Below are 26,100 nucleotides of genomic sequence, written 5' to 3'. Positions count from 1 at the left end.
TAAACACAGTGATTTAGTCCCAATCACACTTTATTGTGATATTTTTACTGTAACTTCATTTCTTGTGGTGATGGTTTCCTGAAGTTTTTTGTACTTGGTAGCATTTATGGTTAGCTCAGTCAAAGTAACTGTAGCCTGGTTCACTTCTTCCTTTGAAATATTATTATGGAAATTAAAAGAAATGAAATCTACACGCGGGAAATAGATTAATATTTCTTGAGAAAAGCAAGAGCAAAGCTGAGAAGGTACTGAAGGAACACATTGTTTTATTTGGAGATTGTTCCAGCTAGAGACCGTAGCAAGAACTGTCCAGTATGTAGCACCTGTATGCATTGGTGTTATAGCTTTGGTTTTTACAAGTACAACTAGTATTAGCCCCACGTTATGTGATCCACTTGTGCTTGATCTCAAAGGGGGTGAAGGAACAGTCACAGTGCAGTACAGAGAGGGCATTTAGACCTTACTGTACAGCTGCATGTTGTGCTGGCCTACGGACAAGGCAAGTTTGTGAATAACAGGGAGAGCTAAACAACATGCACAACACAAAACAATTTGGAAAAAAAGGCAAAAGCTACTCTAAAAGGAACCTTCTCCATCTTGAGGAAAGCTTCTGTTCTGCCTTCAGATATCTTTTCTTCTCACTCCAGATACCTCCAGTACTTACATTTTACCATTAAGAGCATCTCCTGTGTCTGTGCTTTGCAGCCCTAATTTTTTTCCCCCCCTCTATTGTTAGAGTAATGCTAGTTGCAAACTCTGGAGAGATTTATTTATTGCCTGATTTGTCTGACCAAGGTGTCTGTGTGGAGGGTTACATGATGAAGTTTCCTATGGTGCCCCATCACATTGTTTGTGCCCTCTGCTCTTGTGAGGAGATTTAAGCAGACCTCTGGGTCAGGAGCTTCTACTGAGTCTAGGCAGTGAACTTGGAGGTAAACCTCTGTATAAGGTGAAGAAGGGTCAGGGGCTGGAGCATGGATCTGGTGAAGGGTTTGAGTCTCCCTGTGCCAGCACCTCTGACACACACCAATAGGACTGAGAAAGCAGAATTTTCTTTTAGGGGTCCTCTTCTTTTAAGCAAGGTTGCCTCAAAGGCATAATGGTTAAGCAGGGATATTTTTCATACCAGTAAATGGATCACATTTACTTCTTGGCCTAACAGTTCACAGTGCTTTAGGACTGTTTCTCTGTTAATCCTGGCTATACCACGTGTCTTGAAGTTACCCCAGTTGTTGACACAGGGAAGTACTGAGACAAACAAGAAAGCTGAAGGCTAGACATTTCTGAAATGCCAAAAGTAAAAGTTCCTGCCATAGCATAACTGCTGCATACGGCAATTTAGCAAGTGGAAATGAGGAGGCGAGCCAAAAAAGCCTTTAACCAGTCAGCTGTCCACAGACCACGAACGAGCAGTGTGTTCTTGGTCTGGAAACTGGAATAGAAACTGGATCAGCCAAGCCAGCCCAGAACAAGGGCTTTTTGCTATGTGCTCCCATTACTCCCTGCCCCCCCACACGCAGACATGCACCTCAGAAATCACCACTCTAGTTAATGCCTGTAAAAGGTACAGGCTTAATTCTTAACGAATGTTTTTTCATAGCTCTATCCTCTAAATCAGCAGAGGAAAGATTCAGACGGTGGTTAAGATGTGGGTATCTGTACAAGCCTTGCGCAGAGGTAAGACCCTGTGTATTAACAGCTATTAATAACTCTTGTAAGGAAAGCTAGCACAATTTTGATCATTGTGGATGAACAAAGTCTGAATACATTTTGCATCTATTTCTGTTTTAACCTGACCATGAGCATTACCTCTGGAATCTAAACCTCTTACAGATTCTTGCAAAAAAGAGTTCTGCTGTGCTCCCTCCTCTTTCTTCCTGCTCTATTTTTTTCCTCTTTCCAATGCAGTGTCTTTTCTTTTATAATTTCTTGTCACAGTGTTGCATGAAATGCTTCATCTTTGTTTTATTTTCAGAAATGTGTTTTATAGACAGAAAATATGCTGCAGTTTTCAAAGGTCCCTCATTGCTTCCTCCTCGCTGCTTTTCTGCATGTTACATCTTATATCTCTCATCTCTAGCACCTCAGCAGGTATGTTTAAGATGCTCATGTTCATTCGATATAACCAAAGTGGTTTTACTAAGTCTGAGGCAGTCACATAGAACGAGGATCAAAGTGTTTTTGCGGTATGTGCAGAGACTGATGGTAGTTGCTCTTGAAAACAACCTTACTCTCTGCATAATACCTAGACTTATTATTTCATAAATTGTGCACCTTCTCCAGAAATGTCAGAGCATAGGGTAGCAGCTGGAAGCCATGGAAAGTCATGGCTGTTCCCCTGCTCAGCGGCTCTCTGACTGGGCAAGGGGTTTGCAGCCACTCAGCTTGCCCCTAAGAGCATGTGGAGCAGTTTGAATGTCTGGGGGAGGAATGTTTCTTCTTAGCTTTTATTGCCAAATGGAGTGACAACATCTTTTGTTTATGTTTATGCCAATTCATCCCATGCTGAGGTCTCGAGCAAACAAGAAGCATCCTCTCAGCATCTGCTGTCTGTGTTTCTCAGAAACATGGATTGGACAGGGAAGGTCCCAGGAAAGAATGGATCGCCTTTGGCTTGTAGGTCATATCCCTGTCATGATGTACCTAGCACCCTCATCACTAGCTCTGGGCAGGAGTAGCCAAGGTTGGGTCTGAAAGCAAAGCCATATTTTCTGAATCTTCTGTGTCATGTGTTAATTTACAGCAAACCACATTGCAAAGCCATAAATTACAGACTAAGAATATATTCCACGGAGAAGGGCTGTGTCTAAAGCTCCCATCAGCTCCCTGGGGCTGCTAAGAGATCCACAGCTCTGAGTCTATCTGTAATCCCTACCACTTAAGGGTCTAATAACTGGTTTCCTGTCCAGCTCTTTTATTTGCATCAAGAAGGAAATAACCTGCCAGTCATTTGTGTAGGCTTCTATCAAAGTTTGCATTTCTGAAAAAGTGAATATACTGAGTCATACCCACCTACAATGGTCATGTTCATAAACTACATTTTTGTATTTATTAACCATGGTTTATTTTCAGTGCCTTGTCAATTGTCAGATGAAAGGCTGATATTCAATCAAGCTAGGCATCAAAAATTTCTTTCCTCACCACAATATTCTGGGCAAATGAGTACTGAAACAACATTACGTGGTTTGGAGTCAGATTAATCTTGATGAAGTTCATGCAGTACCAAGCCATCAAACTCTCTACATGAAATCACTGTAGGATTTCTACTGCTTAGAGAGAAAAGCCCCAAGAAGAGCTTCGTATTTTATGGGAGAGAATTTGTCCTCCCACATGGAAAGACTTGATTAATGTGGTAAACATGCTTTGAGAACATTTCTTCCTGCACAACACACATCTCTTAGATTTCTTTAAACTTCATTCCTTTCTTTTGTCACATAATTTGGGAATCCCTTTTATTTCCATGGATTTTTCCACAGATTTATTATTCCACAGATTTGGTACTGTGTGGGAAAATGTGTGTGCATGGAGTGGGTGCTCTGCAGGTGGGTGAGTGTGCAATGATAAATTACCTTACAGACCAACATTATTGCTGATAATGTTAGTGGAATGAGTACTGAAAGAAAAATAATCTTTGCATGTAAACAAAAAATAGTAGAGCCTGGGGAAAGCTGTGTGATTGGCAGATGTATAGATAACATCTTCTAATCTCCTTTTCCATGTAGTTTAGTATTCAACAGTTGGTAACATCACATACAGATGGAGATGTTTTTATGTTCTTTTTTCCCCATCAAAGATATCTCATACTTGGTAGTCTTACACCTTTTTCATAAACTATGTTTTCATAAACATAGTTTATGGCTCTACCTCTGTCTTTCAAACAGACATTCAGGAATCTCTCTAAACTGAGGCAAAAAAAAAATAAGACTTTCAGTGGAATAGAAATAATTAATGGAATACAAAATATAGCACTTGAGGAGGACTTTCAGTAATCGTGTTCTCTATATGTTCACCCTGAACATTAGGTCTCCCTTAGATGAAACCAAATAACTCGTCTGGTGTAGCATTCAGAGCAGCAGTGCAATGATCTCAGCAAATCTAACTCTCTCTCTTCCTCTTTCACCTGCAAGGCTAGAGTTTTATAATGCCTCATATCCAGATGGCACAGTTATTTTTATTGGTTTTAAAAGGCCCTATTCACTGTCAGTGTTATTAAATAAAACACACTGTGAAATGAGTCTCATGCTTTACACTCAATAATGACCTTACTGTTGTTTTGATGTTTTGTCATTATCTGCAGAAGTGCTCACTTTAATACTGCATTATTCACAAGCTCATATCAGCAGTGACTGATTCAACATGACGAGCTGACAGCCAATGCTTAGCTCCCTACCAGCCAGCTTTACTACTCATGAATGTTAATAGCAGCACTGTGAAGTGATGTGTGGAAGAACAGGCTTGTGTACAGCCCACATTGCTGTAGGCATCTCTAAACTTACCATTTTTATTAGGTTCTTTAGGAAGTGATGAATTTCAAATGCAAAAGATATTTTACTGGGCATTGCTAATAAAGTGTGCTGTGAGATATCTGTGACACTTTTTAGTCCTTTAGTGCTATGTCTAATGTCGTGAGCCACTAACTCAAATATAGAATGTTCCAACGCCATATTAGCATTAAAAAGCAAACAAAAATTACCAGGAAAACTGAAGACAGTTTGAAAACACCAGTAATTCTTCCACTTGTAATTTTGATGAAGTAATGGCTAACTGGGCATTGAAAAATTTAGCGCGAATAAGACTCTAAAATTCTCTTTCAAGCAGTAAACTGTTTGATTTATCAGACCCTTTCGGTCATTTGGATTTTTTATTTTTTTTTCCAATGAGTAGGTCTTATTTATTCTTATTTATTCTTATTCTTATTTATTCACTCTTATTGTTTTAAGATTGTTCCCATTTTGACTTGAATACCTCTGTATTCTTCCAACATACTTAGCAAGTCTGCAGCAAAACTGAATACACTTACAAAAAAAAATAATCTTATTCTTTGAAAATTATTCAGAAACAATTACTGGAAATGTTACAAGATATTTGTTATAGAATATATTCCATCTCTCACCTGAGTCCACAAACTTGGAAGACTGATCCTGCTTTTACTCTTAGGGCAGATGATGCTGCTAATCAATGCAACTGTGGTGAGTATGGTCCTAGAGAGCTTAAAGTTCAGTTGCGTTAGCTAATTAGTATATTATTTTTCATTTATGTGGCCTTTCTTATGATCATGATATTTTCAAGATGATTTCAGTAATTTACACAACATATCTCTTAAAACTTTTGCCTAGATTTAGCTCTATTCTGAAAAAATGTCTGCCATAAATGGAGAGTTCTTTAACATGTTTTTCAGGAGCCAGGGATAGACTTCCTTCAGCCACCTAGTTTTTCTACCAGTATCCAAGACATAAAACCTGCCTGCCTAATTGGTGAGTGTCCCTCTCTGTCTGACGACAGAGCAGCACTGACAGGCAATTCTACATTGCATCAAAGATGAGAAGGAGCTCCATTCTGGAGGCTGAATGGTTCTGAAACTGGTGGCGTCTTGGTCTTTAGAATATCTTGGTAAATCAAACATGGCAGGCAGGATAGACAAACTTGGAAATGGATATAGCCTTTGTAGAGCATCTCTTACCTGTTTTGAAGGACATCTACTGTCCTGAAATTTCCAAGGTAACTTGGTCCAAATTCTGAACACTCCTCATGTGGCCTGTCCTAGATTAGATGCCTATTTCATAATATCGTGTTTAAGGAAATCTTCATGTGTTTGGAGTTATGCATCACAATAACTGGTAGGTGGGATCCATATGTGTAATTTCTGAAAGAATACAGAAGGCGTACTTAACCATTTGTGCAGTGAACCTGTGAAGCGTAGGTGGGATTCTGTCAGGGCCAAGATTCTACCGTACGGCATTTGTGAATGACTATGACATGTAGTGCTATACATCACATATCACGTGGGCACCTATCTCAGCCCAAATTCAGCACTAAATTCTCGGAAAACTTGCACCCATGACTTTTCTGGTGATGTTTGGAGAACTTTACCCATTCTGTCAAAAAGCCTAGCAGTAACAAAAATACTATCAGGAGTCGTTGCAAATGGCTGCAAAAGGCAAGACTTGGTTTGCCACCATGATTACTGCTGAATTGGCTTAGCATAACTGGGAGTCCAAATGAAGCCATAACTTTTGGATAATTAGATTTTCTATGGAGTTTTCAAACGTTTGTCATTTCAGAGGTCCTTGTGGGTGTTTATTCAGGTAGAATCTCTTCTTCCCACTGTTGCATCAGTCTGCATCTAAGTACATATTTTTAAAACACAAGTCAAACAATTCAAAGGCTAGAAATCCAGGCCAGAGTTGGCATCTGTGTAAAAGATTTCATTCAGCCTGTGGCAGATGACACACCATTTTTATTTAACCACCATTTTTTATTGTGGTGCAAAAGCTGTGTTTGTCCTGCCTTTTCCAGTTCCACTAGTAGCAGTGAGCTTTGGTGGCAGTGAAGTTTGAGACAATTGCATTAATATGACACACTTCCTATTGAGATATATTTTTTTATTATTATTTTTTTTCTTCCTAAAGAATTGTAACAATTATATATTCAATGGCTGTCAACTATATATGAATAATTTTCTTTGCCTTTTAATTAGTAATGGTGATATTTGTGCATTAAAAAAAGTTGTTTCTGGTCCTCTATGTTGGTCCTTTCTACTGCTAGAGACTTCCTACGACTTTGCTTGTTTCTTAGGATTTTGAACTTTAAAAAAATAATAACATAACTTCATATGTCTTTCTTTGTGAAGTTGTACGAACAAAATATACATAGGATTTTATTCCTTGTTGGGATGAAGTCTAACATTGTAATATGGGAAAATGCTCTGCAATGAATCCATTTGAAGAGAAGGAAATTTCTGTTTAAAAACAGTGCAGCCATTCATTTGGAAGAAAAAAATTTAATGGCCTCCTAGTCTCATTAGAACATCTCCGTCTGTAACCTGAATGCTGAACTCATCTAATGTAAACATAGTTTATGATGACAGCAGAACAATTTTGCTGGCAGAACTTCACAGCGCTGCAAGTACAAACAAAGCAATGCATAACTGAATGACCTTTCCCGCTCATGATATGACTGAAAAGTCATTATGATTTTGTCACTTAAAAAAGAAATAGATCGTCCCATCCACACCCTGCAGTACAAAGTGGTAAAAAAATCTAGTGCAGACCTGGGATGATGCAGTTAGAGGAAAACAGAGTAGAGGCAGATACACTAGTAATAAAAATACTGTCACTGTATGAACCATTAAATAACTATTTCACAGCTTTAAAAATGTACAGGCCAGCAAGCAGTCGTCTTATGTTTTATTTTATTTATATATTCATTTATTTTAGCTCTGTTTAACTAGCTTGATCTGTAGCTGATTCTTTGAAAGGACTGAGAAAGGTGGGAGTGATCTAGTTTAATGACATTCAGCCATTACTTGATTGGGATTAGTGAACCAGGGACAACTTTTCAGCATGTACCAGGCTTTACACAAAATCAAACTGAGATCATTAAGGAATGTTTGTGTTACCCATAAACCAAACCATAATGAGTATCTCTATATATATTTATTGGGTCTCTCTCTATATTTATTTAGCACTGTTTTATGATTAAAAGAAAGGCCTAAAAAACATTTTCTCTAGTCTAAAGGGTAACTTTATTGTCCACCATTGGAAAGTTCATGTTGGCACAAGAAGCAGGATTTGGGCTTTGTTAGAAAAACACATTTTACTGCATTCTGAGTAATTTCCATTGACAAAAATAATGCTTTGAAAAGAAGGGCAAATAATACTTTGTGGAGCTTCAGCACCTGTTGAGGAAACAAATCTCTCTTCATTAACTTATGAAAACATAAAACTAGGAAATATTGCTGTTGTTTGTGTGTGGATTGCTGAATTTTTGTGAGTTCAGATGCTGGCTGTAATTCTTAACAACTATCAGCATATCTCTGCTGATTTATGTTGATATACCACCATGCTTTGTAGACTCTGCAGCACTGAGATGTAGTTAGAAGCGAACTGCTACTGTGTGTCAGAACAGGAGTCAGCAGATTAAACAGGGAGTATATCCACAGAGCAGAAATGGATTGAGCAGCGTGGTCATCATTTGGGGCCGTGAGAGGTTGTGCTGTGTGCTCCCTGAGATCCCCAGTGCCACTGGGGAGAAATGGAAATTGAGAGGACAACTGAGCCTATCATGGGACAACATTTTCACAGGAGTTATAGATATGTTCTTTTAATGTGTCTAGCACTGGTATCATAGTTTGTACTAGATCATCCTGTTTATGACTACATACCTCTAGTAATGCTACTTAAGCATAAGGTTGCCTGTGCTGCTTTGAAGATCCCATTCCTCTTTGGAAGGAAACACAGAGATCAAATGATTCCTAAATGTTTGACAAATCATGTGGCAGGAATAAGTGTGAGATGCATGGATTTTTCTGTTTCTGCAGAACATGAAAAATATTTTTTTTATTCCAAAGCTGGAATTGTCAGAAAGTTTCAAACATCAGAAAACATGGGCTTAGATTTTAGATTGGTTAGTTATTCTGAAGCATTAACTGCTGATGGCCATTCTCATTCCTGGTCAATTATTCAAATTATTTAAAAGATGAGTGGGTCTGATGATGGAAAAAGGGTTTATTTTTTATTAGAAAATGTGTAAGTTTAGGAGATTATTATCTATGCAGTGTTGTGCTGTTTGGATTGCATCTGTTCTAAGCTTCCAGCACTGTCATTTTGAGCAGATCTTTTGCTTGTGGAGGTATGATGAAGATTGCTCCAGTGGAAAAATTTCATGTGATACTTAAATCCATCTTTTTTTCTTGACTGCAGATGAACAGGGATATGGTTGGAGTTATTATCTGCTGATTTTCTTATGCATGCATGTGTGTAAAATAAATCAAGCGAACAAGGAACATCAGCTCTGTGAAGCTCTGCTTTCCTTGGCTACTCAGCCAGTGTCTGGAATGCATTTTGAGCTGAAAATCTGTAGGGATGTCCCCGAATGCAGAATATGGACTACCAGAACATGATACCTTGTTGTGTCTGTTCGTGAGGCTGCAGACAAGCCAGCTGCATGCTGTTTGCACACTAATGGCTAGCTGGCTTGGAGAGTTGTGGTTAATTAGCAACTGCATCATTGCTTGTTTTGTAGCTGGAAGAATGCCTTGCCCAGCAGATAGAAATATTGGAGCCTCACTGGATTCAGAAAGTAGATTTGTGACACAATTCATTATAGAGAATAAGTAAGAGAAGAACAAATATGGTCACTGAGGAGTCACATGCTGAAGGCTCTTTATTGGACTTGATGGACCTGCTGTGTTCCCTGGCTGTTCCTGTTACTCTTCTGTGACACTTTAAAAAGTCCTCTGACCCCCTCCCGTAAAATGGTTGTTGTACCTAGGGTATTTGTCAGCATGTAGCTGATGGGCAGAGTGACAGATGGCACCTTTATGTACAAGGGGAGAGATCTACCTTCTGCCAGTGTACATAACATTAATGTAAGTTAACAGTGAGCATCTGAGTCACTGAGACAGTTCATGTGTATACTATAAGCCTGTGGCAAACATAAGATAATGCAGAGTACCTAATGGAGGAGTTCTTTAGTATAACTTGCATTACTTGCTGCAGGACTACAGAAAATCCCTGGACAGTTCCTCCACTTCAGTTACATATAATAACCTATATTGCGTTCCTCAGTTGCATCAATTCACTGAAAAAGAATTAATTAAGTAATGAAACGAAGGCCCTACTTGGTATTGCTGGCACAGACTGGAACAGTAGTGCAAAAGACATCACCCCAAACCTGCAGGCATTAACAAGTGTAACTGTTGCTAATACAAGTGGCATGCTTACAGTGTTGACTTCAGTGGGACCTTTGTTGTTGATTACAACACATCAGGATTTCACTGTTTGTTCTTGTTCTGGCCCGCACCCACTTGAACGTTAAATAGATAAACATTCGAATGCAACCACTCAATTCAACAGCTCCATCCATGTGTGTAACCTTAGCTGTGTGCTGGGCTGCAGTCGCCTCTTCTGACTACCGATGGTGCCCACTGCGCAGCAGTTTCCTGGTGAACTGTGTACAGTCTTCTTGTTCACAGGCTCCTGAAATTCATTACAGATGTTCATATGGCTATCCACATGCAATAACTTCATCTGGAGCCAAAGTTAGCTCTTACTGTCAGTAACATGATGTATTTTCAGGTTAGAAATGAGGAGACATTTCTTCTCAGAAAGAGCAGTCAGGCACTGGGACGGGTTGCCCAGGGAGGTGGTGGAGTCACCGTCCCTGGGGGTGTTCAAGGAAAGGTTGGACGTGGTACTTAGGGACAGGGTTTAGTGGGTGACCTTGGTGGTAGGGGGATGGTTGGACCAGGTGATCTTGGAGGGCTTTTCCATCCTTAATGATTCTATGATACCTCAATCCACTCTATTTGGGGCTGAGTTTATTGGGATGGACTCTGAAGACAGTTCTATGTTCTTGGGAGTTATCCTAGTTTAAACTGGTTGAGAAAGTTGGTTTAGTCAAATGTATTCCATCCCCTGTGTGGATACAGAAAATGAAGTGAAGGGCTTTCGTGGTAGACTTTGTCATATAATCAAACTAGTTTTTAAACTCAGAGAAACAGTCAGGAAGGCCTGATGGCTGAAGAACTACCCTGAGATCTGGATGAAACAAGTTGATTTCCCTGTTCTACTCTCAGGTTTCCTACAGGAATTTGAGGTATGCTTTAAACATGACTAGTTAATATTTTGCCCAAGCTGAGGATTGCAATGCTATGGCTACAGAGGAACTAGGAGTGTTTTTTTTTTTTTTTTTTGTGGGATGAGTATAAAAGCATTACCTAGTTCATGGAGGTCATGCAAGATATATGAGATATATGTAACTGATAGCAAGCGATCCAGATATTCCATAAGTAATCACCACGTAAGTTTTGAAAACAGGTAAATTTGTATATTTTCCTCAGATGAACCTAGCCACTGTGTGGCAGGAAGAACTATGAGCAATGCATAGTTAATATGAAGGCCTAATGCACTATGTTCAGTGTTGCCCTTCTTCCCAGACAGCTCTTTCAGGGACAAAACTGCTCAGTGTTTGTCTGTGAGCAGTCACATTTCACCTCTTCCCCTTGTGAGCTCTTGCAGCCATAGTTCTCTATCCATGCGCAAGCCAGGACATGATGGATGAATTGCTCCAACATGATGGAGGTCTACAGAAAACTCAAGTCTCTGCTCAAAATTCAAGGAAGATTTTTTTGTGAATCTGTTGTACATCTTTCTGTAAGAAAGGGCAGAATCTCTACCTACCTGTTATTCCTAACATTTTACGTAAAATCTAAATTACACTCAAAAATTTGAAGAATAAATAAGGGGGAAATAACTAAATGTAGGCAGAAATAAAGCATCCATGATATTGGTTGTTTTCATAAGAGAAAAGTTGGATTTTTTTTTCCAGCATGTTTATGTATAATTTTTGTGATATTGTTCTCTTGTGCAATCAGTACCTTTAAAAAAAAACATGACTGGGGGCTCAACAGAGCTCCATCATGGTCATTGCTACTGTTATTTATTTGGCTTCAGAAAAGGAAGTAAGTCAAGCATTGTTTAATCAAAGGAAAAAAAATGCTTTTCTGTAATCTTTTGTGTTGTCTTACTGTCTGTATATACTGCCAATAGGAAAGCAGGCCATGTTAGCTACAGAATAAAGTGATGTTACATATGTTGGCAAAGGAAATTCCAAATTCTCCTCTATTCTTCTTGGGGATTCTGTTTGTGAGTTAGAGCTCCAGTGAGATTTCTTGGAACTTTATGGGGTTTTGGAATGGAGCAAACTGATAGCTTGAGATTTCCAGCCCACCACTTGGACAAGAACATATATAGGTCTGCACGTTGAGCAAGAGACCTTGCTCTTATCTATTATGCTGGAGAGACTTTATTGTCTTGGAGAAATGAGCTGCTTTCAATCCAACTCGTTTGCAATAGCAGCATTTATAAGCTTGTCTGTTGGCAACAGCCAAGCTAATGCCAGGAAACTCATAATGTTCTTAGTGGCATATGGCCTTTGCTTTGAATTTCCTGTAGAAATTCCTTAAAAAAACCCACTCCCTGTGATTTACTGGTCTAAAAATTTAACTTCGTGTAGCAGGTTAGATATTTTCAAATAGATTATTTAAACAAACAAACAAAAAAACTTTACTCTTTCTAAGATGGATTTATTTTTTTAACATTCATCTTAAACTAGGTCTCCTGTATAACTAAAAATGCTTTTGTCTCCCAGTCTCCCACCCATGTAGACCTTTGTGCTTTTCAGAAAATTACATTTAACTTAGATGATCAAGAAATGTCTACAGGGTAATGTTGGAGTGATAAAGCTGTGTTACCTATTTATTTTATTTGAGAAGATACACATTTTTTCTTTAAAGACAAACCCCTCTTTCTAAGGATGCTTTAGCACTTCATCTTTCCCACATTCCTTAGTCTTGCCTCTTCCTCCTGGGATGCTGACAGGAAAAAAAAAACTGAATCGTAAAATGCATTTTTGCTTCCTGCATTTCATTGTTTGTTGGAGTTATAGTGTTATGTCTTCTAGTTTTGGAAACTCTTTATGGCTGCATTTAATTCTCAGCATATATGTAGCCTCATATTGCTGTTCTGTAATGTGCTTAGCTGTCTTGCTGAATTACAGTCAGAATACTCAAAAGCAAAAGCTTGAATAACCCACCCCCTCACCTTCTCCCTCCCTCAAAACTTGGCTCACTTCTCCCTGTTTATCTTTATATTTACTTTTGAGTAATCTGAAAGACTGATAGCATGAGAATTTGAATTTTTCTTCTGTTCTCAGCACAGATTTCTAGTGTGATCTCGAGCAAATTGTGGAAACTGTGAGAAATGTGGAATAACAGTGACTTCTAATATCTCCGTCATCAGTGTTTTGCAATCACTGAAGAGACACAAGTTCATTAGTAACCTAATATTTAGGGGAATGGTTAAACAGCAAGACCAGATTACCAGTGATTGAGTCAACAGAAGTGAAATATATGTAGGTTGCTGTCTGGATTCAGTGGTCACTTGCTCCTCCGCGCCCATAAAACTATGGTTCTCTAGTGCTGCAGCATAATATTTGCTTCTTCTACTGTGGTAGCTAGCTGTCCATGGAAAAGTGAAATCAAGAAAAAGTACAAGTTGTGATATTTGCATTTCAATTTTCTACAAAAGAAACCTGTATACGGCAGAGTCTGTCTTCACAGCTATGAGTTGAAAAGCTGTTTTCACCTGGGATGGAGTTAATTTACTTCATATTGGCTGGTATGGTGCTATGTTTTGGATTTAGGAGGAAAATAATGTTGATAACACAGCAATGTTTTAGTTGTTGCTGAGCAGTGCTTACACTGAATTGAGAACTTTTTGGCTCCTCACAGTGCCTTGACAGCAAGTAAGCGTGGGGTGCACCAGAAGCTGGAGGGAACACAACCAGGACAGCTGACCCAAACTAGCCAAAGAAATATTTCCTAACATATGATGTCATGGCAAAGAATAAAAATTGGGGAGTTGGGCTGGGGGGCTGCCATTGCTTGGGAACTGGCTGGGCATTGGTTGGCTGGTGGTGAAAAATTTCATTGTGCATCACTTGTTTTGTGTTTTTTTTTTTATTTATTTATTTATTTCCTTTTCTATTAAACTGTCTTTACCTCAGCCCATGAGTTTTACTTTTTTTTTTCTTTTTTTCCCCCCCCCCCTCTGAGCCTCTCCCCTGAGGAAATGAGCAAAGGGCTATGGGGTGCTTAGCTGGGTGCCGGGTTAAATCACAACAGGCGCTTACTGCTAAAGTGAGTTCGAAGCTGAGCGTCTGCTATTCCTGCTGCCTGGTGACCTGGGCTAGACAGCGTGCAATTTTTTCAAAATGCTTGGAATATACCTAGCATAGAAAACAGTGAAAAAAACTGCCAAACAGAGAAAGTTTGGAACCACTCCCTAAAAGCTGCAAAGGCTTTGTGTGGGCATCATTAAAGAGCTGGGGGTTGATGATAGCTGAGGACACCTCAGCAGCTCCCTCTCCTTCCCCAGAGAGCTGCCTTTCAGCTAGGGCTATCATCCTTGGCCTCCCCTGAGTGGTCCTGCAGGTATGTCCCTGTCCCCCACATCACTTGCTGATGGGATTTCCTGACCTGGCTGCGGATGGCCCCTTGCCCATGGACTGGCTGGTGGCAAAAGGGTCTGGGCTGCGGCTACTATAGCCCCAGCCTGGCCCCACAAGCATGTAGTGGGCCTGCTCTTGGACTGCCTGATAGGGACATGACTGGGATCTACATCTTGTTCCTCCCTCATGTGAGTGGTCTTTTGTTGCATGGGTAAGTTAGCAGGAGCTCTCCAGCATGGTTATTATGGTGGCAGAGGCTGCTACAAGTCACAGCAATTTCTGCTTTTGGAATTGAGGCAGTATTTGACATTTAACATTTGTTCTCCAGCTAACGGTGTCTCAGTTACAAAATACAGATGTGTGCACGCAGCACACATGTGTGTGTTCTTTGGTGCTCATGCCAAAATTCTTGGTGTGGTTTATGAGTTATTGGTTTATGGCTAGACTGGCCACTGAGTCACTTTAGGAGCCTTCTAAACCGAGGAGCCTGGAAACAAGCAGGGCTATACTGGCCTGCGTTAGTTCCCCTCTGGAGTACAAAATGGGAAATGTTGCAGCACCCTCAGCAGACTTGACCCGAGTTTTGGTTTTAGCTGCTGGTAATGCTCAGATTAGTGACTGCTGTTTACAGAGCAGATTATTATTCTGTCTCCCAAAGAGAGAAATCTCAATGTTTCCATCGGTTGCACTGTGTCCTTGAGGGGGATTCCAGCTGTAACAAAAAGAGCAGAGCTGATCTGAGCTTGATGACAAAAAAAGAAAATTTCTGAAGGCATCAGCCGTGAGCTGCCATGCATTCACCAGGGGGGAAAGAGCCTTCGTGGCAGGCAGAAAGGGAAGAGACAGCCAGTGTGAGGAGAAGAAAGAAGGAGGTGACCCCATCAGTATTGCAGTCCAAATTCCTTCTCCTCCATCCTACTAGGCTGTGGCTAATTAATCATCTGGTGGGAAATACTGCGTTCCCATAGGCCCTGTGTCAGCATCGTGCTTACCGCTTGTTTTCCAGTATCTGCTTCCTGGGTTTCTCCAGACAGTCATTACTTGCCCCTCCATTTTATAGACAGAAAAGCTGCAATCTGAACATCACACAGCCTGAGCTTTGTGGGACATTAAGTCTCACCCTAGATGACGCTGGTGAAATGTAGGCTTTGTGAAGCTTGGCAGAGAATGGCAGAGGTACGTGCAAGCAGTGCCTGCAGCTGGGCAGGGGGGTCATTACACTGGGGTTGCTTGGTGACCCCAGTGGATAAGGTAGGTTATGTGGGAAGTCCAGGGCTCTTGCCGGTCTCTTGTCCAGCCCCTTGACTCTGGAGAAAATTCTTCAACACTGGGTTCAGCCCTGGAGAAACTCCTGAGTGTGGAAGGCAGGCCTATTAGCTAAACGCACAAACAAGGTAATCCTCAAAACCCCCCGAGGCAATGGCTGATAGTTCTGCTGCTCTTCCATGCTGGCATGGAAAGATGTTCACTCCTTGCCTGCTCCCTCCCTCACAAATGCACACAGCTACATGCAGTTCATGGGCTGAAGTGTTGTAACGTGAACTCGCTTTGTACCTGTTCACAGCTGCAAACATGCTGAGCTTGGGCCTTTTGTATTCCCTGCCTGACTTGGAAATGCCAAGGGAGATTGAGATTTGTAGATCTGTTTGCTAGAGTGATTGCCTAGCTTGGTCCCAGCTATATGCAAAATATTTGTTTTCCATGGGTAGGAACTAAAAACCTAAATTGCATGTTTAACCTTATTTAAAAAAAAAAAAAAAATTACAAGACGATGAGCTACTTCTTTCCTCATTCTCTGCTGCATCTGGTAGAGATCAGCGATACAGTGAGTGTGGTCATGGATTCTCACTCACAGGACATGAAGAAGGTCAGGAGAAATCCAAGGGAAAAATGGTTGTAACTCCGGCAGAAGTGGTGTTCTGCTTTGTTTGCTTCCAATAGCCTCTGTCATCTGCTTTACTGCTCTCCAGACAACATCACAATGACATGAATGAACCCTCGCAGTCCCACCAGTTTGGGTAAAGGAAATCTAGAGAACTGTGTATTTGGTCTGCTAGATTTCTTCTGCCTTAGATGCTGTGTAGCAATCTCAGAGCCAGCAAGAAGAAAATTAGGAATTGGATTATTTGCAGAAGAGGAAATAATTGATCCTCACAGGTCTAGTATAGCCACAGGATCCTCTTTCAAATTTTTCTTTTGTTATTGAGTCTAAGGGTTGGAGACCCATTGAATATTTATGGGAGTTTACTGTACTGATTGTAAGTGATAGTTGTACTTCTCTTCTTCAACAATATAGCCTTAAATATAGTTCTAATATATAGATATATTATAAAATGTTAACACACAAGTATTTAGTCTAATATAATTCATCAGTTCCACCAGTATACTCACAGACTGTAAGAAAGGGTAGATCATTCCTCTTTCCCTCTGTGCTCTGGTTGAACATTGCTTAAGAAATGATCTTACTTGCAGGTACTGAAGGCCTTACCAATGTAATTCATCATTCTCAAGGAAGCGCAGTGCAGCCCTGTGTGTTCTAGCACATTTGGGGAGGAAAATATATTTCAAGCAAAAGGTCAAGAAGGAGCAGCTGCAGCAGGCTGATAGCCAGCTGTGATAAGAGATCAAACACAGCTGAGCAAATGCAAACAACGAAACAGTGCCGAAACAGCAGGTCATGGTAAATTATGCACGGTAGCAGAGACTCCTTCTGCCCTGAAAATTTACTTCATCTTGACATCAGTCTTCAAATTTTTTTTTCCCCAGTGTCAGGTTTAATGTCTGTCAATTTTTGTAACTGTCATATGCTTTTCAAAACTGCTAACGAAGGAATAGAAAGGTAATATTACTGTGTCATGAGAGAGCTTTAGAAGGAAAAATCAAACCAAGAACCAAAGAACCTCAAACTGATAGTTCTGTTAAAAAAAAAAAAAAAGAAAAGAAAAAAAAGGAGGGGGGTAAGCAGGGAGAAGCTGTGAGTTGTACCAAAGAGAGAGCTGTAAACCTAAAATATACCTTGAAGACTCCTTGCTTCCTCTGCTTGGAACATGGCTACTACATTTGTTTTGAAGGTTTTCCTTTCAAAGCAGTTTATAAAAAGTCACCCTATGGAATGGCAGCATTTATAAAGTGTCATGGAAATGGAAACTCCAGTTCTGCTTTGTCTTCACAGTTCTTGTCTTTCCTTTCTATTCCCATAGAAAAAGATGAAAATTCAAAACAGAGCTTATCATTGTAGGATAATATATGTAATTTCTAGAACTATGCTTTCTGTATTTTTTTTTCTCAAATAGCTCAAACAGCCGGTTAAAGATGCTGCCCAGTAAGCTTAGATTTGTGTATGTAACCACAGTGATCCATGCTACACAGTTCCACAGAAGCAGGAACCCATTCTTAATCTATGTCCACAAAAGGTCTTTTGTCCAACTGCACATTTTGAAATGTTTTTTCTACATGATGTATGTGCTGAGTAGAATTTTATTTATCCTCAAAGTTTTTAATGTGTGAAGATGTCATTTTGTTTTATTAATCTCATTCCACATTAATACAGCTTCTAAATGAATGGACTAGAGGCTCCTGCAGGGCAGACAGCAGTACATTTTTGACATCTAATAATGAGAAGCGAGGACTGACATATTCAGTCTTCACGAGGCTCTTATCCTTTTATTTATTTATTTATTTATTTATTTATTTATTTATTTTTCTGTTTATGGCCATATGAGCATATGAGAGGAGGGATAGGGCAGGGCACAAATTAGGACACTGTCCTGAGTGCATTCAACTGCTAGCATGCTCCCAGGCATGGTTTTGGTCAATGGCAATGGGTGTGTGTCCATGTAGTGGTTTGATGAGGTTCAGGCACAGCATGGCCCAGGATTATTCCTGATGAGCAGCTTGGACAGGGATTGTCTTTTGTGGGGATAAAGAGAGGGAGATGGGGTATGAGAGAAGGATGTGAGCCACACTAAAGTGTTTATTCTGGACCAGAAAATGCCATTCTGCTCTATTTTCCTGTGTAGTTGTAGCCTTTGATCAATATGTTTACTTGAAAGCATCTTGCTAGTTTTAGTGAGGTACAGGTCAGACTCACTTGCATCTTTGCTTAAAGAGGCTTCGTGAAGCAACTCTATATAGAACTACTTTCCTTTACTTCCAAAGTTTCTGCACTTTCTTTCCATGGTTTCCTTTCCTTGAAGGAAACTGCTGTGCAGCACTTGCCTTCTTCTCCTTGAGCGTAACTGCACCACTAAATAGCAGTAAGCTTGTTTAGAAAATTCGCAATGACCTTCTGAAAGGCACTGGACCTGCTGCACAGGTTGGACTCCTCCTCAGACATGGCAAACCACTCACACCAGTGACAGAGTATTGCCCTGGAGTCACCAGAACGGGAACTGGTCTGTTAACAATTACAACCACAAAGACCAAGAAGTTTCCCCATCTCTGCCTTAGGGCATGATGGTCAACTTCTGTTGACATCAGCTCAACGACTGTTCTTTTTGAAAGAACCACTGAAGAACCATTACTCAGAAGGAAAAGTCATACACATTAAGTCACCCACACCTCTTCTCATGTTTTCCTTGGAGACTTGAACCATCTGACCTTTTGGGAGTAGATCACATCTTGAGATGATGGAAGAAGACCGTGTTATCCAGTGACTGTTGTTTGGTACATCCGTCATCTTCTTTTGGTGTTGCTTAATCCTAGACTATAGTGATGCATTCGTAAGAGAGAGTGTTAGCAATGCAGTTGCACGGTTTTTATATGGCAGGACCAGCACAGTTTACACTTCAGGCATTATGCATATGTAATTTGAGGATAAAAATTATCCTCCAAAGATGAAACTTATTCTAAGGTGGCAACTGTAATCTGCTGCCCACCTACATATCTAGCAACTAGTTTGCAAGTGCTAATCTGTTTTGCTGGATCCCATACAAGCATGACAGATGTGATAACTGAGTCAGATTCTCTGGTGACCCTGAAATTTGTCATCACATGTGTCATAGCTCCAACACAGTATCCCTATCTTCTCAGAACAGGCTTCTGACGGTCTCCCTCGGGGTCACATCCCTGTTTGAATCCCAGTGCTCAGGCCTCCACACCACATCTGTGTAACTTTAGATCTCATGCTAGATTTCCATTATTTTCCCACAAATACATCAGGAGTAAGCAATGATATGCTAAGCACTGTGTTGTTGAAATTTTGTATTCTGTTTTAGTTGTGTAAACCTCCATTAGTTTTACTGAGAAAGTAGCAGAAGCAATTGCCTGTTTGGTGAAAACTGTTAAAATGCAAAGATAAAGACAAGATGTAACCCTCTCCCAAGCACTGAATGGCAGGGCAGAGCTCTGCTTTACAGGCAGTTTAATTAAAAAAACATAAACTACTGCAGCTCACTTACTTCATCCCAAAGCCTTTGCTATAAAATCAGACAGGCTTGGCTTCCCAGGAGCAGCACATTACCTTTTGCCAGCACTGAGAGAAATAAAAGACCATAACTGAGCAGATTTTTACTGAAGGAGGAAGAATGCAGAAAAGCTATAGTGCAATTTGTGAAGCCTGATTAACTTCTGTGCTGTTCCTTTTCCCTCACCTAGAGTGTGCTGACCTCCTCATAAGGCTGTGGAGCTCTGCTGGAGTAGTCAGTTGTTTCTGCTCAAATTAGTATCCCTTGGAGCCTGTTGGCTGCCTCAGAGGATTTTAACAGATAAAAAAGGATGAGGCTTTCTGGAGCCCATGCAGCTCCCTCCAGTCTGAAGCAGTCTCTTACTTTCATGGCTCTTTTCTAGCCATTGCAGCTAGCTGGGCCTGCTACTGGTCCATGCTGGGCTTCAGCTTGCAGTGCTCTTTAGTAAGTTTCTGGTCCTTTGAATGAGGTAGAATAAGAAATGGGATCTTCAGAGTTTGTCCCAAAAAGGATGATTCTTATTCTCTTTGCAGAAAAAAAAAGTCAGGTTTGGTGAACCTCCTTTGCTCAAGAAGTTCTTTTTTTTTTTTTTAATTATTATTATTTTTTAGTCACGGTATTGATAACATTATTGACCAAGTTGGCTACTATTACTATAGTGCCACATACTATTGGTGTATTTGGGTTTCCAGTGGTTGTTTTTATATTTTTATCAACTTCTGTCACTGGTGAAATGTAGCTGATTTCAACAGAAAATACCACAAAACATTGCCAAACATACATAAAATCAACAAATTTTAGTCTGGCCTTTGCTTTCCTTGTTTTCAGTAGTGCTTTTTCCCTGCTGGATTCTGTATTTCTGGAAATCAATGCAGCCCTTAATCCTTTCTTCTAGGCAACTGGGCTGTTGTGCTAAGATAGTGGCTGCAGCAGGCAATTTTCAAGCTTAAAAGGGCAAAAACTGTGGGTCAAATATCCGTGATGAATCACTACTGACTTTAGAAAATGAGACATCAGTGGGAGTTTTTGGTTTTGGCAAGTTTGTGAAATTAGACTTTTTTTTTTTTTTTTTCATCAGTAATCCAGCTGTTACCCATAATCTAACTGTTCTGGGTTGTTCTGTGCAGCAGTCCCTGATATCTGAGAACTTGGGTCTGGGTTTTTATAGCAAAAACTCTTCCAATGGTCTATGTCATTCTGCAGTTGCAATTTAAATTAGTGTAATAGCAGACTTCCAACTAAGCTTGCTTTACATTGGCTTGAGGATATCTTCTCTGTGTTGCCTTACTTCAGTTTCTCAGTGACAATCAAAATCAGACGTTTCTTTGTTTTAAAATATGCATCTGAATTTGTTCAGGAGGTGTCCAGCTACTTTGATTGTACCTTCAGTATCTTTTAAAATTAGATAAGCATTTCTGCAAGAAGACAATTTATGACAATGTAATTATCATTTCAGAACCTACAACTCCCGTTATTTTCATGACAGGCAGACAGCAAGTAGATGGTGAGGTATCCTATGGAGATTGCTATTGACATGTATTTGTAATCAGGTGTTATCCATTTTATTGCCAGGCTTCTGGTTAGCAGCACCAGCACGTAAAATCAAAAGAATACAAACAGATGTGGCTGTCAAAGGTAACTCAGCGGAAGATGACTGTGGTGGGGTGGGGAGTGCACGCAATGGACAAAGGCAAATCCACTGTACAACTAATTTGAGATAGATCTGAGTAGCCTTTTTCCTTACACTGTGGCAGGATTAATGACAGTGACAATAACCCAAACATGTCCTTGTTATTTTTATTATTAGTATTGATAATAAGAAATGACTACATGTGGTGCACATATGGATTAGAAAATTTGTGTGTATGTGCACACACATTACATATACATACAGGTGGAGCTGACAGATTACTTGTTAAATTAAAGGCAAACTTAGGACAGCGTACAGAAGTCTTGGTCCATTAGTCCTCCAGAGAGAATATTCTGTTCTGAATCATGTGCAAAGCCTTTTGCTCCAGCAGAGTTTATCAGCTCTCTCAGCTGATACTCCATCTCAGGTCTTGATCATCTGTTTCTGATAACAGGGGTGGAAATGCCAGAGGGAACAGATGAACTCCTCAGAAATAAGCTTTCTATTTCGGTATAAATATCCTTTGCAATAAAGTGAAAGGAAGAGAAAATACAGCAAATCTGTTATACAGTATGAGCAAAACTGTTGCTAAATAGAATATTTTTATGAGCAGTCAGCAGTTTGTTGACACTCAAATGCTAGCCTAGTGACCGTATAACAAACATAACAAACATAACAAACTACAGTTGTAATCTGAGACACAGCTTGGTTTCACCATCTTGTGCTCATTTTAATAGCAAATAATGACTTTCTTTTCTTTTTCTTTTTCTTTTTCTTTTTCTTTTTCTTTTTCTTTTTCTTTTTCTTTTTCTTTTTCTTTTTCTTTTTCTTTTTCTTTTTCTTTTTCTTTTTCTTTTTCTTTTTCTTTTTCTTTTTCTTTTTCTTTTTCTTTTTCTTTTTCTTTTTCTTTTTCTTTTTCTTTTTCTTTTTCTTTTCTTTTTCTTTTTCTTTTTCTTTTTCTTTTTCTTTTTCTTTTTCTTTTTCTTTTTCTTTTTCTTTTTCTTTTTCTTTTTCTTTTTCTTTTTCTTTTTCTTTTTCTTTTTCTTTTTCTTTTTCTTTTTCTTTTTCTTTTTCTTTTTCTTTTTCTTTTTCTTTTTCTTTTTCTTTCTTTTTCTTTTTCTTTTTCTTTTTCTTTTTCTTTTTCTTTTTCTTTCTTTTTCTTTTTCTTTTTCTTTTTCTTTTTCTTTTTCTTTTTCTTTTTCTTTTTCTTTTTCTTTTTCTTTTTCTTTTTCTTTTTCTTTTTCTTTTTCTTTTTCTTTTTCTTTTTCTTTTTCTTTTTCTTTTTCTTTTTCTTTTTCTTTTTCTTTTTTTTTCTTTTTTAGTGAAGCATTGTGTTCCCTTTTGCTGGCCTTGAGCAGACTGCAACTTAAGTCGAAGATAGAAGGCTTCACAAAGACCTACTTCTGATATATTAGTGTGATTTTTGTCTTCTCTCTAAACACTTAAGTCCCTTAAATCTCTTTGCAGGCTTTTGTGCTTAAACTCCTCCAGGGCAACAGCTTAGTGAACATAAAATGTAGCTAACCTAAATTTTACTATAAATACCCTTTCAGGATTTTTTTCTTTTGTACCTAGTGTATTCTTGAACAGTTCTGAAGATTTTTTTTTTTGTGTGTGTGTATGGAAAAGTCTTTGCTAATCAATTAAAAAAGTGATGGTTATGCCAGAGGTCCAACGAGTTTTCTACTATCCAACTCCTGTCAAAGCAAGTTAGTTGAAAAACAATCATGGAGCCCAGAAGAATTGAATCAGGCTCCTCATGTTTAACAAAACATATGGTTCATATGGTTTACAAGGCAGAGAATAAAGTTATAGTTTGTGTTTACTTACAAAAGAAGAAGTAGAAGAAAAAAAAACCATGCTTTTAGCAGCTACTAAATGGAGTTTATTGGTTGATTTTTTTCTAGTTTGGGGCTATCAAGGGAGAACACAGTGCACTGGCTACACGTGTATCCATTCACTGTCTCCAATAATACAGAGAGGATTTTTTTGCCCTTTCAGACAACCAAGTTCCTCTCCAGACAGCTAAAGGAGAGAAAATAGTATCAGGAGAATTGACATTTTTCATCATCTTCCCACTATCCTTTTTCCTTTGTAACTCTAATTTTAGCAGAGCAGCTCTTCTTGACGAAGGGTGTATGCACCAGTGCTATCATCTGAGAGATGCTCATGTTGAACAGAGCTTTATTGTACCAGGGTTTTTCTTCCATTTAAAATGTTTTAGACTAATGGTATTTGTGGCAAACTAAAAGAAGATTCAGAGTTCTGCCTACAATTAGTAAGTACAGGGTATCTCAAACCATGGGGGTCTGAGATGTCTGGTGTATTTATTTCATTCTATGCCCACATACATAATGTAATGCTGATAGAAATATTTTTTAGTGTGATAATGGTTTACACTGATAAAGTTTTAGGGTTCAGCTTGGTATTTTCACTTACAAGACATGTCTAAATGTAAAATATTCAGCTAAGTTTTTTACAGTCGTGATCTACAATTCCAGGAAAAAAAGATGTGCAGTAGGTGGTTGGTGGTGGTGATTTTTTTTTTTTTTCCTTGTGATTCCCACACTCTGGTCACACCTCAAAAAACATCACTGACGTTTGAGCACTTGGAGAGCATCCATCTTCTCTTGCAAGGCTGAAATTCATCTGTAACATCTGGTGTAAATAAATTCCTTCTAGATGCTGAATTCTTGTTCTTTTGAAATACTCTGCATAATGTCCAAAGTTGGTATTTTTTTCTTGCCTAGTCATGGCTTATGTTTGACTGCAGTTAATGAATATTGTGTGTTTGGGTTTAGAAATGCTCTTCTGTTTTACCTGAATTGAAATTATTCCTTTTGTGTGCCTTCTCAGCATGAGGTATTTTATAATTAAACAGCACGTTTCCACAAAGTGTCCTATTGACATTTTCCCTTTTTATTTCCCTTTTAATAAAAACGCTGAAGAACCCCCACAAATGTATTTAAAGGGCTTTCTGTGCTTAGATGAGTGGATGAGAGCTGCTAGCAGGGTTATTGCAGCCCAGCTACACTAATTCTTTCAGCCACTGCAACGCTGACAGGTCAAATTGTTTTAGAAACAATTTTTCAACTTATTTTTTCAAACTTATTTTTCAACACCAGTTGGAAAAATCATAACCTCTAGTATGGCATTCACCTTAATCAAGAGGTCTACTATGATTTATAGTTGAGGCGTTACTGCCTGAGTTGTGAGGTCTAAAGAAATCTCACTGTCCATGGGATCTGAATGACAAACATCTCATCGTCTGCCCCACTGCCTTCTGAGTCCTGGGTACCAGCCACCTTCAATGGTCTGTGCTAGTTCTGTGACTTTGGAACCTGTTCTTTACATGTGTATGTTCAGGGACCACTAGTGACAGATTAGGGAAAAAGGGATAAATATTTTGGGCACACCTGAAGAAGTGTTCTTGTGCTTCAAAAGGTACCTATTATCTAGACACTACAGTGAGTCCAAAAAAAGATATGACATCTCCTTTAGAGAATTCTCTTGCTTTTTATATGCTGTCTAAAGCAAATAAAGCAGTGTTTGCTCTATAAAAATTGCATCTGTCATTGAAGATGAATTATTGCTTATGCATTTCCTTCTTCCATTTTGGATGTGGGAACAAACTCCCAGGCAATATCATCCCTAAATTAAAGGAAATGTAAATTGAGAGGTGCAAATCAGGACTGTATAATTTGAAGCTCATTGGAGACTTTGCTTTTCACATGAATTTGTATGAAAACAGGTTTGGGAGCCTCATTTCAGATTTATAATCAAGAATGAATTGCAAGTGATACTTGCTCAATTAGACAGAAATCATATTTGCGGTTATCTGGCAAAGGCTGTTTGGCTCGGTTAATTGAAGTGCATAGAGTAAATTAGCTGGCTGCACAGAGCACAAAAATAGTCGGCAGTTAGACACAATCAATGCTTCTAGCTTTGTTCTTTGATCTGATCCTTTGAGATACCGTGCACATGCAGCCAATGATAATCAGGAGCGTGTGGCAGATAAGTATCTCACAGGTTGAGGATTGTGTGGTGGTTTTGTCTCAGTGTTATTGAAAACAGCTTTCACCTGTTTTGACTTCTCAGATCTCAGATGTATCACGTGTGGCTGAATGGCAGTGGTGAATCAGGATTCTTCTCTCTTCAAAACTAATATCTGCACAAACATACACAAGATGATAATGTCCCAATTATAAAGTGCGTTGAAGGTGACATAGGAGCCTCTAGCTTTTCTGAACCTGGTGTTCCTTATTTATTTATTTATTAAATTTGCATTTACTGCCCTTTCTTAAATCCATTTCCACAGAGCTATCTTGCCTGTGCCTGGACATGGACACGTAGTGCTCCTCAGTATCTTCCTGGTTGTTAGATCCCGACTGCTGACGGCTGAGGCCTGTTCTACCAAAATAACCATCTATATGGGAATATGTCCTGAACAAATTTGTCTTCCTAGTAAGGGGCACTAATTCATTCATGTACAATAACTCATATCCTGTTTAGTGCCTGTTTATAACCTCTAGATCTAGCCTCCCATTGAGAGATCAAAAGCAGTTGTTATCTTTATCACTTCTGAAGCATAAATCACTTCAGAAGTGGTAAGAAGTGGAGATAACAAGCTAGAGTTCAGCTCTCCCTTCTCCATGCTCAGCAGAGGGACATCTCTTCCAAGATCTCCTCCAAAAGCCTTCTCTGCAGCTTGCCAGGCAGTTCCAGGAGAGGCAGTGAAGACCAGGCTTGCGGCAGTCTCGGGGCATATATGCCTTCCTTCCACACAGTTAGCAAGTGCCAGAGTTTGGTTTATATAACGCGTTTTCAGCAGCT

The 26,100-nt window shown here is 39.3% G+C and overlaps 1 protein-coding gene across 5 annotated transcripts in view; it reads right to left on the bottom strand.

Annotated features, from left to right (window-relative positions):
- Positions 1-5,116: 5,116 nt before the first annotated feature.
- Positions 5,117-26,100, bottom strand: part of LOC310897646 (uncharacterized protein) — a 98,586-nt gene continuing 77,602 nt past the window's right edge. Inside the window, exon 6 of one of the 5 annotated variants that reach the window (XM_083831484.1) lies at positions 5,117-5,863. In XM_083831484.1, the coding sequence (XP_083687610.1) occupies positions 5,826-5,863 (38 nt within the window). In that variant the 3' untranslated portion in view covers positions 5,117-5,825. Of the gene's footprint in view, positions 5,864-20,127; positions 26,099-26,100 lie in introns of those variants that run through there. The other 4 variants (XR_014582435.1, XR_014582437.1, XR_014582438.1 and 1 more) reach the window with 4 other exon arrangements.

The sequence above is a fragment of the Anser anser genome, assembly GCF_964211835.1.
Source record: "Anser anser genome assembly, chromosome: 3".
NCBI classification, from domain to species: Eukaryota; Metazoa; Chordata; class Aves; order Anseriformes; family Anatidae; genus Anser; species Anser anser.
This window is presented reverse-complemented; position numbering and strand designations above follow the sequence as displayed.